We start from the raw sequence: 19111 nt of genomic DNA, 5'->3' as shown, positions 1-19111 counted from the left end.
ATTAGAATGCTATGAATAATTTTACATTAAAATTCTCCAAATTTAAGCATATTGACATTTGAAAACTAAACGTAATGTTATCTAAGAATCTCCAAGAAATATAGTGGAAAGATCTTACTGTGAAATTAATTATTTAAAAAAAATTGATGAGACTTTTTGAGACATAATTTTATGGGATGAAGTTTCTAGGTAAATTTGCATTTTTTTTTTTTATGGTTAACTGGAAATTAAATAAATTATATATAAAAAAAGTTATTTATAAATTAAATTGAATGACACGTGTGGGTGAGTCACAAATACCAGGACATATCTACCGTGGACTAGAACGTTCCGAATGATATCTCCCTTCTCTCCTTCGCTCTCTCTCTCTCTCTCTCTCTCTAAAAACGTAGAGTCGGTGTATTTTCCCAACCCTTTATCATCAAGAAAGTCCCTAAATCGAAATCGAATTGGGATTTTCTTTTTCCCTGGATTCCCTTCTTCTTAGAACTTCCATATCTCCTTCGCTCAAGGTAAGTAAATCCGTTTGATTCGATGATCGCTTCAAGTTTCATGATATCGAACTTAATTTTTGGAATGGTTTGATGAGATATTGATTGTTCGATCATGCCCATGTCTAATCTACAAGTTTTTGTATTCGTGTTCGATTTAGGGTTTCGTCGATTTCATTGGGAGGAACCATTCCTTGAATGGAAACCTGTTTAGATACTTAATTTGATTGGCAAGTTAGTTTCTTAACGGTGATCAGTGGGTAAAATGGTTGTTGTGCGATCTATGATTCAGGAATTTAGGATTTTTTTATTTTTATTTTTATTTTTTTTTTAAATTCATTTATTGGTGTTTCAATGGTTTCTCTCATTTTTCATGATTAGTGTGCTAATATATACTTATCAAGTTATTCCGAAGGGGGAAAATCTACCGCAGCGAAGTTTTAAGGTTAGGTCTTATTTAGGTAACACACAACTGAACAAGAAACAGACATTGGGAACACCATCTATTGTGTTATTTATCTAGTATAGTATTAGAAGCTTGTAATAATGCCCCCTATAATTGGTTTTGTGCTGGATTTAGGTCAAGGAAGGTTGGAAATTTAGGATTCAATAGGATGAAACAAATATTATGGGTTTTATGGATTGAAAAGTGTTGGAATTGATTCAATTTACAAAGTGGTTGGTTTCTGTGTTTTTATAATAGGTATTGTAAGAATAATTGGGCAGCCCTTAATTAAGGTTGTAAGTGTTGTATTGAAGACTAAGATGTAGGTGATGGGGTTGGGGACTTTGACAGGTTCGAGTTTTGTGCGCCCCCTGTTTGGATTCCTAAATGTCTGAATAGGTTTGTAGCGGTTCTGGAACCCTTTCAGATATATATTTTTTGCTCCGCTCACCAACTGGGATGAAATGAAGAGAAGGAGTTGGTGATTATTTGTTTGGCCCCATTTTGTTGAGAAGTAATTTTATGTTTTGTTAATTTATATTAACATAATAAAACCCATACATCCCTTCCCTTCCCTTCCCTTCCTCTCCCAGGCTCCCCTTGCATTCCCAAACACGAGAATATAGTGCAATTACACTTCCTTTCCCCTGTTCCCTTTGTAGTTATCCCTTTTCCCTTTGGTAGTGTTGAGGTAATATTAATTCAATATTTATGCTTAGGATTGTAGCTGTTGTGCTCAGAAGAAGTTGATTTCGTAACACACAAAATTCAGAGGGTTTTGCTATTCATTATAAGTGATGCCCCTTGTCCTTTTATAATTCAAATTTATTTGTTCCCCTTGACTTTTAGCCGTAATATGAGAATCTTTTGCACTGTGAGCATGATTTTATCTATTTTTGGATTTTACATTTATGGGTTTTAATTCTGGGTTTTTATGTACTATAATTAAAAAATAATCGTAACCGCACATTACATTACTGTATGAGAGTGTGAGAAGAGGGATAATGAGTTGACTACATAGTGAGACTGGAAGTGGAGAGATAAAAAAGGGAGAGACTTGATGGTTAGTGATGTAATTCCATCTATCAATCAAGTTACATATTTATCTTAAGTGGTTTGAAAAAGAAAAAAAAAAAAAAAATCAGACAATGAATTAATATATTGTTTTGGATTTTTTTGGGAATACAAAATGTGACAGGGCTTCAAAAACATGCTTCACCACCAGGTGGGGGTGCTGCCTTATAGTGTTTACATGGTTGTTAAAATCGCGATCCGGATCGTTGGATCGTACGATTCTACGATCCTACTTTGCCAAAACAATCCAGATCGTTGTAGGATCGATGTTACAATAGGATCGCAAGTAGGATCGTGTAGGAACGCATGGGATCGTGTAGGATCGTATGGGATCGTATAGGATCGTAGGTAGGATCGCAAGTAGGATCGTAGGTAGGATTGCAAGTAGGATCGTAAATTTTATGAGCAAGTAGGATCATAAATTTTATGATTTTTCACCTTATTTTTAATATATGTCATTTTAATTTTTATCTTTTTTTTAATAGAAAGTAGGATCTTACGATCCTCGATCCGATCTTACGATCCTCGATCCGATCCTACGATCTGATCCACCAGACCCTCGCACCGATCTTACGATCCGATCCACCAGACCCTCGCACCGATCCTACTTAGGATCCCGATTTTAACAACCTTGAGTGTTTATAGTATAGATTTGTAATTTTTTTTTAAGTGAGGTTGTCATTAGTGATGTTTTGGTGGATTGGCTTTCCACTTAACTTGTGGTTTGGATTGAATATATGGATTTGCACTAATTAGGGACTTCATTTCTTCATGTACTGTTGTTGCTGCTTTTCAGGTACTACAGCACCTGGAAAATGCAGGGGAACAGAGGAGGCAGGGATCCTTTTTTTAATTTTGGTGACCCCTTTGCTGGCTTTGGGGGGTTTGGCGGTGTTGCAGATCATAGGAATATGTTGTCTGGCTTCTTTGGAGGAAGGAACCCTTTTGATGATCCTTTCTTCACACGCCCAATTGGTGGCATGTTTGAGTCTAGCATTTTTGGCCCCACTGGGAATCCTTTTACAGGTGCACATGCATCTGGATTTGTTGAACATCAAGTACCACATCAAGTCCCCCAGCCCAATAGATCTAGGGGGCCAATTATTGAAGAATTGAACTCTGATGAGGAAAAAGAACAAGATGAGGAGAAGAAGAAAGGTAATCCCAGAAAGCATGGCAGATTGAGCAAAGAACCTTATGTCGAGGACCCAGATGATGAAGCTGAAGGTATTTGCTTTCCTATATTTTAATTAATGTAATGATTTGATTTCTTTTTGTGCTTGTTAATTTCATTGTCTCCAGTGTAAGGTGATTAATGTAATGTTCTTGCAGGGAGAAAGAGTAAGCAAATGCAGCACATGAATTTCAGCAGGGTGAACAATACACAGTCACAGCCCCAAACTCGTAGCTTCTCATTTCAGAGCTCCAGTGTTACTTATGGTGGTGCAAATGGAGCATATTACACCTCATCTAGAACTAGGAGGACAGGGAGTGACGGAGTAAGTATTTTTAGCCTTTCCAAGTAAAAGCACTGTTGGTTTGCTGGGTTTCTTATGTCGTCGTTGCATGGATTTTTAGTTGACATTTGAAGAAAGTAAAGAAGCTGATACAGCTAGTCGTCAAGCAACTCATCAGGTCTTTAGGGGTCTCCATGATAAGGTAAGCAACTCATCAGGTCTTTGGGGGTATCCATGATAAGGTATTTGATAAATGCTATGTCATCAATTTTCACTAATCATGTTATGCCCTGGGTTGAGTTTATTTGTGGAATGACAATACTGTCTCATCTCTAGAATGTGAAAATAAAATGGTTCTGATATGCTGTAGGGCCATACAGTTGCTAGGAAATTGAGTTCTGATGGTAGGGTGGGCACAATGCAGACCTTGCACAACCTTAATGAAGGTATTTACCAGCATCTTGTGATCAACTGTGTTTTTAGAAGTTGCAGACAGTGGTTGTTTTGTTGTCTAATGTTTAGATGTTTTATTTTATTTTTGAATGTCAGAGGAGCTATCTGGTTTTGAAGAAGCTTGGAAGGGAAATGCTAGAAAGCATCTACCAGGCTGGAGTGAGGGATTCAATGTACATGATGGTATGTCTAAGAATTTCTTTTCTGCATTGACTCCTCCTATGTGTATTCAAGCGATTATCAATCTCTAGGATCACATGTATCCTGGTGATGTGGTTTATTTCACATTCTCTGTCTTCGCCTCTGGTTTTCTGTGAAAATTAAATTATTTATAGGCTACCAAATACATTTTGGGTTATATTATATATGCTCCAACTCTTATAGAGAGATTGTATTTCATAATATTTATTATTGCCATGGCACCATATGTAGCCCTTTTCTGGTTGTTACATGATTCCGTTTGATTTCTTTTCCTAAGATGAGGATAGCAATTACGCATTTAGCTAGATGCAATTGACACAGAAATTTTACATTGCAGTGCTATGGCCTATCAGTGCAAGATAGAAATTACCTAATTGCCTGTTGGCATCACATGCTCATGCGTGTGTTCAATAGTTCGCATGAAGTGTTGGTATCCTATGGACATGGTGTCTATGCTACTTGAGTCTTCAGTATGGAGGTCTTTTGTGCACACAAGCTACTGCCCTTTTTGCCTTTGATGTTTCCTATCCACTGGAATTTGGATAGTCACGTTTCCTATCAATTGAAATTTAGTTGTCTCCTGGTGTTCTTTGCAAAGATTTTGAACATTGATGTGAATGAATTGCTACTTTTTATTTGCTGTTGACCATTGTAGCTGCTAAACTCTTCTTGGTTAGATTCTGAGTTATGCAATTTCATGTGTCTACTCTTGTTACTTAAAATTGTTAACTCTTATGTAATTTATTTTTAGGGTTGGTGACAAATGGACAAGACGGGCCAGCAGGCAGGGGTGGTTGGGCTCTCCCTTCGACTGAGCAGCCTCAGCATTCGGGGAGCGTGAGACCAGATATTGGTGGGAGAGCAGGGCTTTCACGTTCACAGCATTCAGGGAGGACAAAAGCTGATGTTGGAGATAGAGCAGGTTCCTCGTCTGGTGGGAAACCGAGATCATCAAAGGCTGTTAACATGGATCGTGCTAGGAAGCGTTGAGTAGTTCACCTCCCCCTCATGTTTTTGGCGCACAATCTCTAGTTTTCAAGGACTCATATTTCTATTGTGTCCTGTTATTATGTTGTTTAGGACACTGTTATGTGTCTCATACAGTAGTAGGCTTGCTTTGTCTTGAGAAGGCCATGGTTGCATGTCATTAGCAATATCAGTTCTCAAATGGGTGTGTTTTGATATCTTTAATGTCGGCGTGGGTTAATGTCTGACTGAAACATTTTAATGTTGCTTATATTTCAGCCATGTGGCTATATTTGATTGTAAGATTCTTGAAAGAATTATAATCCCCAATGACTGCTGCTGATTTATTTATTTGAAGTCCGCCAAAACTCAGAAATTGCAGGTGTGAAATGAGACAAAGCCAACAGATGTTGGTTTCATTTCCTCCACTAGTTTACTTCTTGGAGGGGAAAAGAAAGGTTCAAATCACATTATTGTGGCTGGAAATAAAAGTAGAGTTGAAGACGTGGAACTATGATGTTGAACCATCAAATCTGAACCAAAACATAAACCCCACTGCCCCCATGAATTTTAAAAATGGTATGGTTATTTAAAAATTTTAATTTAATTTTATTTATGGAAAAAAGAAAAAGAAAACTTAACTAAACAGGCCATTGTGTTTTCATGGCAAAATTCACAATTACAATTCATTTGGATTGCAGGGTTTGGTGTGTGAAATTAAAAAAATCAAATAAAAAGAACTTTGTGATTGAAGAGAAATAAAAACTAGTAGAAATCATGTTTTATTTTTTTGGAAAAACTTATGCAATTGGTGAGATTTGATGGGAAAAGAAATTTGATGTATACAAAGCTTTGGAACTACATAAATTATCATCTAAATACAGAGTATTGAAAATTTAAATTTACAATAAAAAGAAGGAAAAAAAAAAATCCACATATAACCTATTTTATTTCTTTTTTATATTCAAACAAAATAAAGTAGTGTGATACGGATTTCGTTTTGATAATTTAAAACGTTTTATTTTTCAAAACGTGTTATTTTTATTAGTAACAAACACAGTAAATTAAGCATTATGATTATCGAATTGACTTAAATATTATATCTATAAAATACGTAAAATGTTTAATAAATAAAACATTTTGAATTATCAAAACGAAACTTGAAGCTCTACATATCTAAACAGCACTCTCAATTCCAAATTATGAAGGGAGAAATATTCCTCCAAAACTAAATAATATAATTTGTCTAAACTTTTGAAGAGATTAAAAAAAAAATTATGAGAGAAATATTTCTCTCAATTTTCTCTTCTATTTAATAATTCAAATAAGTGATTTCTCTCTATTTCATTTCTTTTCTCCCCAAGCCACTCGAACCAAACCAAACCAAACGTAGTGTAAGCGTTTGGTCGAAACACCAATGGCGGCAATGAGAACGACGATGGCCAGAGAAATCTTCAGTCCTCCGTCAATGTCTTCGTTATCTGTATGCATGTTCCGTACATCCCTGACCAGCTTCAGTTTGCCCATCGGCCTAACATGCCGGTGGAGGAGGATCAGCCACTGCTCCGTCCGGTGCGCCGCGTCGGACTCCGGCGACCGCGGGAAGAAGGCGGCGCCGTCGCGGATGTCTCAGGTTCAGCAACTCATGATGGAGGCCGAAGAGAGAGCTTCTTCGGCCGGCAACGAACCTATCCCCAAAATCACACTAGGTAGCTTCAATAACTCAACTCCACGATTCATGTTTTTGGTATGAATATAAAAATTAAGTCTCGAAACTGTTTATTTATTTATTGTTTTTGAGTTTGAAATTCGTTGTTGGTTCTCACTTTTGCACAATGTTTTGATTGATTGCGTTGGCTGTGTAAAATGATGAATCATCTCAGTTGCTATTTTAACCTAGTGATTTCGTGATTCAATTGCTATTTTAAGTTGAGTTTTTGGTATGAATTGATTGTATAAGCCAAGTGTAAGATTTTGTGAAAGTATTGGTAAGCTGCTCAATTCTAACGTCCAAGCAACAGTTCTATCTCTATTCACTGCACTAGTCATTCGCCATTTTGTTAGTCAAATTAAGGAGATTCATATATCTAGTTACTACACTAGTCCATATCAATCTAGGTCTGTCCCTTATTCTAACACTACCTTCTACTATCATTGTATTGTATCTCTTCGCTTGTCTCTGTTAGTTTCCGTTGTATATGACCATACCATCTCAATCTATTCTCTTTCAACTTATATTTTATCAATACTAGTCCTATGTATTCTCAAATATACTCATTTCTAACTCTGTCTTTTCTAGTCTTGCTACACATCCACTTTAGCATCTTCATCTCAGAAACACTTATCTTATTTACATGTTATTTCTTAGTTGCCTAATATTCCGTCTCATACAATATCGCTGGTTTAATAGCCGTTCTATAGAACTTCACTTTTAGTCTAATGGGTACTCGTTTATCGTACAGTACTTTAGACACACTTGTCTACTTAAGCCACCCCGCCTTAATTTTATAGACCACATCTACTCCAATCTCTCCAGTTGTTGTAATAATCGATCTTAAATAACGAAAATGTTTACTCTTAAGTAGTTCTTGGTTCTCAATCTTCATTTCTCCTTTGCTTCCATTGTTACTTTTACTAAAATTATACTCCATGTATTCTGTCTTAGTTCTACTTATCCTAAATCCTTTATATTCAAGTGCTTTTCTCTAAGTCTCCATCTTAGTGTTAACTCATTCTTTAGTCAAATCCATTAACATGATATCATTTGCAAAAAGCGTACACCATGACACATCATTATGAATATTTCGCGTCAACTCATTTATAACTGAAGCAAAAAGATAAGGACTTAAGGCTAATCCTTGGTGTAACCCTACAGTAATTGGAAATTCACTCGTCTTTCCAGCAGGCGATCTAATAGTGGTTACCACACCTTCATATATATCCCTAATCACATCAATGTAACATTTTGTCACCCCTTTCTTCTCTAACACCTATCGGATTATATCTCAAGGCACTCTGTTATATGCTTTTCAAGATTGATAAAAACCATAAGAATGTCTCTTTTATTTTCTCTATACTTTTCTATTACTCTCCTCAAAAGATAGATCGCTTCCATTGTTGACCTCCCAGGCATAAACCCAAATTGATTCTTCGATACCTTTGTTATATCACGCAATCGACGTTGCTAGTTCGGCCACGTTGGCCTGACCAACTCCCTCCTCTTGCACTAGAATATCATCCAGTAATGGCACTTCCTGCCGCCAAGGCCTGCCATGCCTACAACCACCACGTCCACGTCCACGTCCACGTCTTGACATTCTAATAAAGGTAGCACAATAGATTAGCACATTTACAGATGTGTCGAAACTAACTTATTCACGTCCTAATATGATGGATAACGAATAATTCATTTCATATAAGTACCTAATCACATAAGCACAAACGAACTTCCTTTCTAGATAATGATCATTCAACAGCATTTCCAGAGTTCTAGTTAGAAATGACAGTGATCAAGTGTATGACACATTAGTTTGATTTCTCTATAGTTGTTGTAGTTTTAGACATTTATTTTATTCTTATATATTGGCACTAATATACTCTTCCTCCACTTCTCTGGCATTCAACAAAATCTTGCTAAATAACCTAGTTAACCAAACAACTCCCTTCTTATCCAAACATTTTCAGGCTTCAATAGGGATATTATCTGGTCCTAAAGCCTTATTGGATTTCATCTTCTAAAGTGCAATCTCCACTTCAAAGTTCCTAATGCAATGATTGAACCTATAGTCCTGGTTTTTCTCATTACTGCCTACTTCATCCCCTCTTGCCCTACCTCCATGTTCCCCATTTAACAACTTCTCAAAATAGTTCTTACTTCTCTCCTTAATCTCTTCATCCTTCACCAACATCTTAGAGTCCTCACTCTTGATACACTTAACCTGATTAAAATCTCTTGTTTTCCTCTCTCTTATCTTAACCAGTTTGTTTTGTATATCTTCTTCTCTTCCTCCTTACTATCTATTTTAATGTATAGGTCATCATAAGCCTTCAACTTAGTCTCCCTCACTATTTTTTTGACCTCCTTATTAGCCAATCTATAGCTCTTAAAGTTTTCCTCAGTTCTATCATTCTACCACTTTTTAAAGCACTATTTTTTCATCTTTATCACCGCTTGAACCTCCTCCCTCTACCACCAAGTTCCCTAAGATTGGATCCCTTATCTTTCGACTCTCCAAGAACTTCTCTTGAAATTCTCCTTATACAATTGGCCATCGGGTTTCACATAGAGTTAACATCATTTTCCAAGTCCCAAGTACCTTTTTTATCCATTATATTATTAAATATTTCTAGTTTATCCCCTTTTAGGTCCCACCATGTTGTCTTGCGACACCCACTATGTTTCCTAGCTTGGTATTGCCCTTTAAAGCATAAATCTAGTATCAAAATTCTATGTTGAGACGTCAGGCTTTCTCCAGGACTCACCTTACAGTTGCTGCATTTTAGACGGTCCACTCTTCTTACTAGAAAGTAATATATTTGGCTTCTAATTGACCCACTCTTAAGGGTTATTAAATGCTCCTCTCTTTTCTTATATATAATATCAGCCACCACCAAGTCAGAATTCAACACAATTTAAAATGCTCTCTCCAGCCTTATTTCTATCACCAAAACAATACCCCATCATATACCCTCTCGTAACCTAGTTTATCTATTCTTGGTGTTTGTTTGGCATGTGCTAAAATAGCACATGCTATTTTAGCATATTATCCTATTTGGGTCACAATCATCTTATTTGGATCACATTACCTTTCTACCACACCACTTTAAACCCAACCCAACCTATATTTCACGTTTTTTTTGTGTGTAAAAAGTCAAAAAATATACTAATCTAGCATTTCCCAAACAACCCCTTACATGGCCATTGAAATCATCACCTATAACTAGGTTCTCTCCTATGGGTATCTCTAGTAATATCTCATCCATTTGGCCCCAAAAAACTCTCTTAGTCTAATCATCTAAACCTACTTGGGGGGCTGTAAGAAATAATGTATAGAGAAAGAGAGAGAATAAATTGTATGTATTATTATTGATTGATATATTGATTTCTATTACAATGATTCATGATTCCTATATATAGAAGAGGGTGAGTGTGTAGTAGGTAAGGAGTAGGTGAAGTGGAGGTGGTAGTGGTGTAGTGGGTTAGGTTTAGTGGAGTAGGTTTAAGTGGGTGAAGTAGGTGGAGAGTAGGTGGATTTTAACAGCCCCCCGCAAACTCAAGGGGGATAGGAACTAACCAACTTGAGTTTGGAGAGAGTAACAAAACAAGAAAATACATAAAAATAAAAAAGGATAAGAGACACTGTATGGTCGTGTCAGACCATTGGTGAAGACACTGGATGGTGGTGTCATAACGTTGTAGAGGACACTGTATGGGGGTGTCATAACCATGTAGAAGACAGTTTATGGGGTCATGTCGGACCGTTGTAGCAGACACTGTGTGGTCGTGTCAGACCGATGTAGAAGACAGTTTATGGGGTCATGTCGGACCGATGTAGAAGACAGTTTACGGGGTCATGTCGGACCGTTGTAACAGACACTGTTGTGACAGTTGTTGTGACAGTTTACGGAGTCTTGCTGGACCCTTGTAGAAACTAACCGGAATCAATGTCGGGACAGTTTACAGAGTCTTGTCGGACCCATAAAGGAGCTAACCGGAATCAATGTCGGGACAGTTTACAGAGTCTTGTCGGACCCATAAAGGAGCTAACCGGAATCAATGTCGGGACAGTTTATAGAGTCTTGTCGGACCCATAAAGGAGCTAACCGGAATCAATGTCGGGACAGTTTATAGAGTCTTGTCGGACCGTTGTAGAAGTTGCACCCTCAAAAGGTGTGCCCAATGTTGTCAAAAGGCGTGCCATCAAAAGGCGTGCCCAATTCATCAAAAGGTGTGCCGGACATGATGGCGAGGCACGTGGGCGCCTTGGCTTGCGCGCCCGTTTTGTCGTCTGGTGGCAAGAGGCGCGCGATGCGCGTGGCTGCCGCTTCGGCAGGGTCTTTATAAATCGAAGCGGAGGCTGAGGCTTGGAAGCATAACAAACCAGTCTGAAACCTCTGAACCTTTGCAGTCTGAAACACTCTGTAAACACTCTGTAACCAACCCGTCTCTGAAACACTCAGTAACATGGCCTCTTCTTCCCGTCCAGCTAACCAGAACATGGCCTCCTCTTCCCGTGGGCTGCTTACGCTCTTTCCAGAACTGAATGAGTCCACAAGAGAAATAACTGGTGCGGTGGCCAGTGAACCTCAACCAAACACCTCTGTGTTTGCTCCGTTGAACTTTCCGATGCGGTCGGTGGAGCAAAAAATGGCGGTGCAAACTGATATTGAGGCCAATCAGTATACTCTGAAGTCATGCGTGGAAACCATGACTGCGGTCACAAATTTGTCGCACCGGCTGCAGAGCAGGACAAATGAGGTGCAACAGTTAAACTCCCAGCTGGCTCTGCTCCAACGCATGTATAAGGATGCGCGAGCAGAGATAAGTGTGCTAAAGGCAGAAAACAAGGAGCTGAAGCGGAAGGCCACCGTGATGTTCCGATTTGGAGGGCCGCCATATGCTGCAGTGGAGGAGCAGGGAGTAGTGATCATGCCCAGTGGAGTGGGAAACACGGAGGCAACACCGGCAAGGGCCGCCCAAGACGGTGGCAAGAAGAAAAGACCGGCAGAATAGGCGAGAAGAAAAATCCCATTGTTCCGATTTGTGTTGGTTGTGTTTTGTTTTGTTTTGTGTTTTTTTTTATTTTTATTTTATTTTATTTTTTTTTTTATGGTGTAAAAAGCTGATCGGGGTTGATCCCCGGCATGAAGAAATGACAAGTTTGTAAAATGTTGTTTTTTTTTTTTGTTTTTTTTTTGTTTTTTTTTTTTGTTTTTGTTTTGGGAGTGTTTTGTTGAAAAAATAAAAATAAAATGAAAGAAAACAAGGGAGAAAGAAAATAGATAAAAAATATTTATAGATGGATTATATGAAAAACATCAGTGCGATTGTTTCAAAATAAAGTGGGGTATTTAAAAAAGAGGAAAAGTGACTTGGAAAAAATAAATAAAAATAAGTGATTTTTGAAATCAAATGGAGGAGAGAGAGGGACAAACCCATGTGATAAAGTGGAGAGAGAGTCGGTGAGTGGGGTGCAAAAGGTGAAGGAGAAATGATGGATTGAAAATGGTTTGGGTCAAAAGTGGACACTGTTAGTGGGGAACATGAGTGCATTGATTATTTGATATAATAATAATAATAATAATAAAAATAAAAAGTTAGAACAGTTGGAGAGAATGAGTGGAGTATGGTAAGGGTTTCATCCAAAGCCAAAATTCCTGCAGCGAATCACTTCGCAAATCCTAGCATGAGCTTTTTCTCTTTCCAGGCTTATTCATGAATTTCCTGGTGATTTCAAGAGCCTCTGGTGGCATTGTGGCAGAGAACACCCCAACCTGGATTTTGGGTGGCAGCAACTGAGAACACCCCAACCTGGATTTTTAAAAACCTCGTGACAGCATTTCATCAGCTTCATCCAAGACAAACATTTTGATGTAAACAGGGCGAAGTGATTGTCTCCGCAACATGTCAAACACACGACCAGGAGTACCAACAACAACATGAACCCCACTGGAGAGAATGCGCTGATCTTCGCGCACACTAGTCCCTCTAACACAAGCATGAACCTTCACACTTTGTTGGGCAAGTTCAAGAGTGGGTGGAAGAACCAAAGCTTGGCACTCAACCAAGCTATAATCTAGCTGCTGCAGAATTCCAGAGCAGAATGTTGCAGTGTTTCCAGTTCCAGACTGTCTCGTCATATGAGGTGAAGAATTCTTCTCCATCAGCCTCACACATGACTACAGTTGCACAAATCTTTGTTGATTTTATCAGTGGAATAGGTTGAGGTCCGGCGGGCGGCTAAGGTGAGGTTGCCGCCCGCCGGGGAAGCGAAAATACTAGGTTTTAAACCAGCTCTGATACCATGTAAGAAATAATGTATAGAGAAAGAGAGAGAATAAATTGTATGTATTATTATTGATTGATATATTGATTTCTATTACAATGATTCATGATTCCTATATATAGAAGAGGGTGAGTGTGTAGTAGGTAAGGAGTAGGTGAAGTGGAGGTGGTAGTGGTGTAGTGGGTTAGGTTTAGTGGAGTAGGTTTAAGTGGGTGAAGTAGGTGGAGAGTAGGTGGATTTTAACAGGGGCGTATGCAGTAATAACGTTCACTATATTCTCACCAATAACTAGTTTAACTAAACATAATCCTATTTACCTTTCCTAATGAGCGCAACTACATTTTCTACAAGACCCTTGGTAACTATTATTCCTACCCCATTCCTGTGTCTATCATTGCCACTACAATATAGTTTAAAATTGGTATCCTTTATTTCCCGAGCTTTCTTACCCGTCCACTTAGTTTCTTGTACGCAAGTTATACTAACTATTCTCCTAATCATGACATCTACTAATTTCATAGTCTTACTAGTTAAAGTTCTTATATTCCATGAAGTTACCCTACACTTATAATTTTGGATTAGCTTCTTTATCCGTGCTCGTTCAGAAAAATGTGAAAACCTTTGCCAATTTTTCACCGCACCCAAGCATCGACACGGCTCCCTTTGTTTAGCATTTCATATTCCCATGAACCACTCTAATTATTTACAATTTGAAAAGCTCTGGTGAGAATTTTACCATGTTGGAATCCATTTTGACTTGATGCAGATATTATAGTTGCCAAATCGGTCTCTTAATTCTGCAATTTTCTGTTAAAGAAAGACAAAAGAAGATGTTGGTAAAAAACCGAAAGAGACATCAGGTCTTCTCTTAGATTGATACTATGAGGCACGGACACGGACACGGACACGGACACGGGACACAACATGGACACGAAACGGACACGTGGACGCACAATTTTTCAAAAAACAGGAGATACGACACACGCTAGGGACACGTTAAATATATCTAATTTTATTTTTTTATTATGTCTAAATTTAAAAAAAAAAAAGTTCATTGAAAGGTAATTAAAAAAATAGAAAAAATTAAAAGAGAAAAAAAAAAGAGGGGCTTAGATATAAATTAAAAAAATAAGATTTTTTGTTGTAAAAAAAAGAGGGAGAGAGAGAGAGAGAGAAGACCTGCGAAAAAGTGAGAGAGAGGAAACGAAGTATGTGGTTGAGAGAGAGAGAGAGAGAGAGAGAGGAGACAAAGTGCGAGAGACGACCTACGAACTAAAGAAAGACGAAGGAAAACGAAGCAAAGAAGAAAAAGGAAGGACATACCTCGATCTAGGCTTCAACAGGTTCAGGTTCAGGTTCTTCTTTGTTCTTCTCTTCTTCTCCTTCTTCGATTCAATTTTCTCCTCTCTCTTCTTTATCAGTTTTTGTTTTTTACAGTTTGGCCCCATTTAGAAGTTTTAGAAATTATATTTTGCACCCTGTGGTGTCCAAAACGTTTCTGAGCCTGTCCAAAACATGTCCGGCTGCAAAAAAAAAAATCATAAAAAAAGGGGACACCTTAGGGAGAGTGTCGGACACATGTCCAACACTGATATATAGGCCTTGGGAAGGTGTCCGTGCTTCATTGGATTGATACTATCATATTTCAAATATCCCCAAGCAGGATTTGAAATTATGACCAATCAATTAACAACCAACCCACTCTACCACTGAGCTACCGAGGAACAACGGGAGATTAGATCTCATAGAGTTCAATTCCTGTTCTCAACAAATGACCAATATAAGCTCGAAACTTCCTTCGCAACTCCCATAACTTCTTTGTAGTGGCTTTTGTTTACAGCAATCTCTTATAGAGACTGTTTATTTTCTGAAATTCAAGTTGTGCCACCTTTTCTATAGTTACTTGTTCATGGCAAAGCAGTATATTTTATATTTCAATATCGTTTATATTGATTATGTTTTCTATTGTTCAGACCATGTTACAGTAAACTTTGCTAGAAGTGGCGGGCCTGGGGGTCAAAATGTCAATAAAGGTCTGGAAAATTTTGTCTTTTACAATTGACATTTTAAATTGTGATTCTCTTCCATCTTTGCCGCTATTTATCCATGGCCATTTTTTTATTATTATATTTTTCCATTTATTGCAGTGAACACCAAGGTGGACATGCGGTTTAATGTTAAAACTGCCTATTGGTTAAGTGAGAGGGTTAGGGAGAGGATTATGCAAACGGTTAGTTACTCAAACTCATTGTCATCTTATGAGCATCGCTAAATTCAAGATTTCCTTGGTTTACATATTTGTGGATCTTAGTCCCCTGCTGCAGCATGTCTACCCAATATATCTACACTCCTCCAAACCATCTTTACCTTGTAATGCTTTCTAAATTGCTAGAGATTTTTGCAATTTTAGATATGTCTTGGTTTAAAGAAAATGTACTTATCCCTTTCTATGTCACATTTTCATTTAGGAATGCCGGTTTTATTGTTGAAGATGCTATCGTACTCTTTACCTTTTCTTGTTCTGAACAGGAAAAGAATCGGATCAACAAAGATGGGGAGCTTGTGATTTCTTCGACAAAGACCAGAACACAAAAGTTAATTTATGCCCACTACTCCTTTCTGTTATTAATTTTTCTTATTTCTCATTAAACCAAATGGTTTCATGCTACTGTTCTTCAGGGGTAACATTGAAGATGCTTTGGAGAAACTACAGGTAGTGAGAGTGCATGTGACTATAGTTTCTTGTTGTGAAATTGTAATATGCATCTACTATCTCCGCATGGTTTAAATGGTGACAGTTACCATGAAGTGTGGACCTAAATATATTTTGGCACATCCTTGAAGTGAACGTCCTAATTGGTCATCTTTCAACCAATAAGTGCTGCAAGTGGTTCAACCTGTGACCATTGACAGATATGCTGTCAATTGTCTTAACAAGTGATGTTTTGGAGCTAGTTTTGTTTCTTGATATATTTTTATTTTTGGAAATGAATAAAACAGGCAATCATTGATGCGGCTTCGTATGTCCCCCCACCTCCTTCAGAAGAGCAAGTTAAAAAAATTGCCACGATGTAAGAGTTGCTTTATGTCTCTGCAAATTTGTTATCGTCTTGCTGCATGCTATTCTACTGTACTACGGTCTAATGTCTACATGTGGGTGGTCAAATTAATACTCTCGTTACACTTTTGTAAAAGGGCTGCGATTGGAGAGAAGAAAAGGCTTCAAAGCAAGAAGGCTCTTTCAGAGAAGAAAGCTTTCAGAAGAAGCCGAGAGAGTTGGGACTGATCACCAGATCATTAGGTCTTGTATACTGACATTTCTACACATGTAAGCTTCATTATCTTCCGCTTGGAAACCTTTTGTAGTTGCTTATGATGAACAACATGTAGTTGATGGGATCTAATCACCAACCTTGGAAACCAGTTAGGCGGAATTTGAATTTTGGGATTTATAGAGGAAAAAGTGAAAAAAAAATCGATTTCTTCCAGTTTTCCCTTTCCTTTTCTTTTTATTTCACAAACCCAGATTCAAATTCAACCTAACTGGTTTCGAAGGTTAGGTATTTTCAAACTATGCACACCACACAAATGTGTGTTTGTGAGAGAGAGAGAGAGAGAGAGAGAGAGATTCCATTGTGTAAATGACATGATTTCTGCTTCATATTCATTAGACGTTACAGATCCTAGTATGTCAAACTACAGGAAGAAGGAATTAAAAAATTACTAATGGAAAACTTAATAATATACATACTGAATCAAAAAAGGGGAAAAAAATTGTAGTATAAAAATTACACTCCCTAGGTGACGATTGATAGAGAGTGCTCATCCTTGAACCCTAGCCTTGATTTTGGCCATCTCCCTCAACCAAACAGTCTTGAAGGGGGCATGTTACTACTTGTTTGGCTTCCTAATAACGTACTCCTCTCCTGATTGCTGATCAATCTGCTTGATCCATCGTCTTTCACTCTTGCCCGAACCAGAACTCCCCGCTACATGTGCGATGTCCAATCCCTTCCCTACCGGTAAAAACACGGCGCGCACGAGCTGGCCTGATCCACCATCAAGAACAGCGCGCCATCGAAAACTCGATGCTGCTTTTGAGCTAGCATTCTTGCACACCAAAACACTGCCCCTTTGACCTAATTTTGCTACTCTAAATATTCTCGCGAAGTCATTTCTCCTACGATCGACCACCAAGAAATCTATACCCATCAACCCTCCCATCACGTCCTCTGGCTCGCCTACAACAACTTCAGGCAAAATATTATTATTAGCCTTTTCCATTGCTTCAACGTACTCAGACCTCGAGTCTTCGTCCGGGACCACGCATACGTGTCTCCCACCAGTGTGCCGGCTCGCAACAGCCAGTCCGATGCTCGTTGCAATCGCTCCACCCCGTGACCATGTTTCGACGATTAAGCTCGCGTTCCACCCGCCAGCCATGGCTGAAATGAGCTCTGCTACGCTTGATTCTTGGAAAAGTTCACACTGTATGAACATGAAAACAGATCAAAAACAGTTTCATTATAGATGGAAAACGAAAACAAAAACAAAACATTACCAAACTATATCTATATGAGATTTTCTTGAAGGTTTCTTACAGATTTGACAGTGTCAATATAAGCTTTTGAGGCTGTCTCTGGGGACCAAACTAGCTTCATCTCTGCCTGTTCTTGGCTCTTGTTTTTTTTCTTGGTCTTCAAGTTGTGTTTTTCTTTTTTCTTTTCTTGAGATAGAAAACGGTGATTGGTGTGCAAAATTGTGTAAAGATGGGGTTTTTAAATGAGAGAGAAAGTGATGCCCTCCTGAGAATGGGTCTTTGTCGGACAGTTGACATTTCACCCGCGTAAATCCGACGTGTGGATTGGGATTACAATGGATTAGTTTATTGTTTTTCAAAACTATTTCTGGTTTTCTAAGTTTAGAATGTAATAACAGGATAATTCTTTCCACCCAAAAAAACATTCCCAAAAAATATCAAGCAAAGTCCACGTCACATGGTGCGTCTCACTTGAGAACCACGGTAAATTATACTAATTTTGAGAAAATACATTAATGTTGTGTTTAGTTGAGGGATTTAGAAAGGGAAAGGAAAAATGTGTGTGAAACTAGATGAAATTTAGGCATGTTTTATTCACATTTCACTTATTTTTTCTATTTTTTTTTCCAAATCTCTTCTCAAATCTCTCAACCAAACACAACATAAGACTCGTAATATTGATATAATTATATTAAATTCTTTTTTCAGTAAGATTAAATGGATTAAAATTAATATAAATAAAGATGTAAAAAAAAATAAGATAAAATATATATTTTAATATAAAAAAGATAACATCAATTTTTTAATCATATGATAAACAAATGTGAATTAAAAGCTTAAAGAAATCAAATATAATTATGTCAAATTAGTGAAATTTATTTTTTTATTTTTCTAATCTAAAGAGAGGCCATCAATGTAATTTATCCTAACAATTAAAAATAATAAAAAATAAAAAATAACAAACAAAGCAAGCGTGTATGACGAAGATAAAAACAGATAAAGGAGGTGCTCATTAATAGAGGCCTGGATTGCCAAAATATTTTATTGGATAGTTTTATGAGTAATTATTACTCAAAATATAATATTGTCACCTCTTGGTCAGATTATGGTAATACCCAGCTACTATATAAAGGAGTTGATTAATTGAGACGTGGATTGCTAAAATTGATGAGTGTTTAATCAAAATATAATATTGTTGGTTTGGTTCATGAATTTGAAGACAGGTTTAGAAATAAAAAAGATGCATAAAATATAAATAAAATGTAATTATATTTTACTCATGTTTTACTCTCTTTTTTTTTTCTTTTTTTTTTTTCTTTCTAAATTTATGAATCAAACACAATTTAAGACTTCTTGGTCAGATTATGGTAATACCCAGCTAGTGTATAAAGAGTTCGCTATCAACCCAAACGAAGACCTAACAAAGCTGTTGTTTGTTTACCATTGTTTTGACTATGGGTTTGTTGAGCTTAGATGAA

General features: G+C 37.5%; 3 protein-coding genes across 3 annotated transcripts; 2 read left to right on the top strand and 1 right to left on the bottom strand.

The window, feature by feature from the left end:
- Window positions 1-189: 189 nt before the first annotated feature.
- LOC114312041 (glycine-rich protein) lies at window positions 190-5387 on the top strand. The gene is made up of 7 exons (XM_028258221.2): window positions 190-512; window positions 2807-3237; window positions 3343-3509; window positions 3589-3669; window positions 3838-3913; window positions 4017-4103; window positions 4873-5387. Exons 2-7 carry the CDS (start codon window positions 2826-2828, stop codon window positions 5109-5111), a joined length of 1062 nt encoding a protein of 353 aa, XP_028114022.1. The 5' UTR covers window positions 190-512; window positions 2807-2825; the 3' UTR covers window positions 5112-5387.
- A 911-nt stretch (window positions 5388-6298) lies between these two features.
- LOC114310933 (uncharacterized) lies at window positions 6299-16774 on the top strand. Its single transcript, XM_082896020.1, has 7 exons — window positions 6299-6796; window positions 15067-15126; window positions 15241-15323; window positions 15623-15687; window positions 15773-15806; window positions 16094-16164; window positions 16289-16774. Exons 1-7 carry the CDS (start codon window positions 6505-6507, stop codon window positions 16377-16379), a joined length of 696 nt encoding a protein of 231 aa, XP_082752146.1. The 5' UTR covers window positions 6299-6504; the 3' UTR covers window positions 16380-16774.
- On the bottom strand, window positions 16727-18733 carry LOC114310934 (uncharacterized). Its single transcript, XM_028257034.2, has 2 exons — window positions 17695-18733; window positions 16727-17581 (listed from the first exon to the last, which is right to left on the bottom strand). Exons 1-2 carry the CDS (start codon window positions 17752-17754, stop codon window positions 16985-16987), a joined length of 657 nt encoding a protein of 218 aa, XP_028112835.2. The 5' UTR covers window positions 17755-18733; the 3' UTR covers window positions 16727-16984.
- Between the last annotated feature and the right edge of the window lie 378 nt (window positions 18734-19111).

Source organism: Camellia sinensis, chromosome 11 (genome assembly GCF_055761805.1).
Source record: "Camellia sinensis isolate YWXY chromosome 11, ASM5576180v1, whole genome shotgun sequence".
Lineage (NCBI taxonomy): Eukaryota > Viridiplantae > Streptophyta > Magnoliopsida > Ericales > Theaceae > Camellia > Camellia sinensis.
Note: the sequence above shows the minus strand (reverse complement) of the source record. Positions and strands in the feature narration are given on the sequence as shown.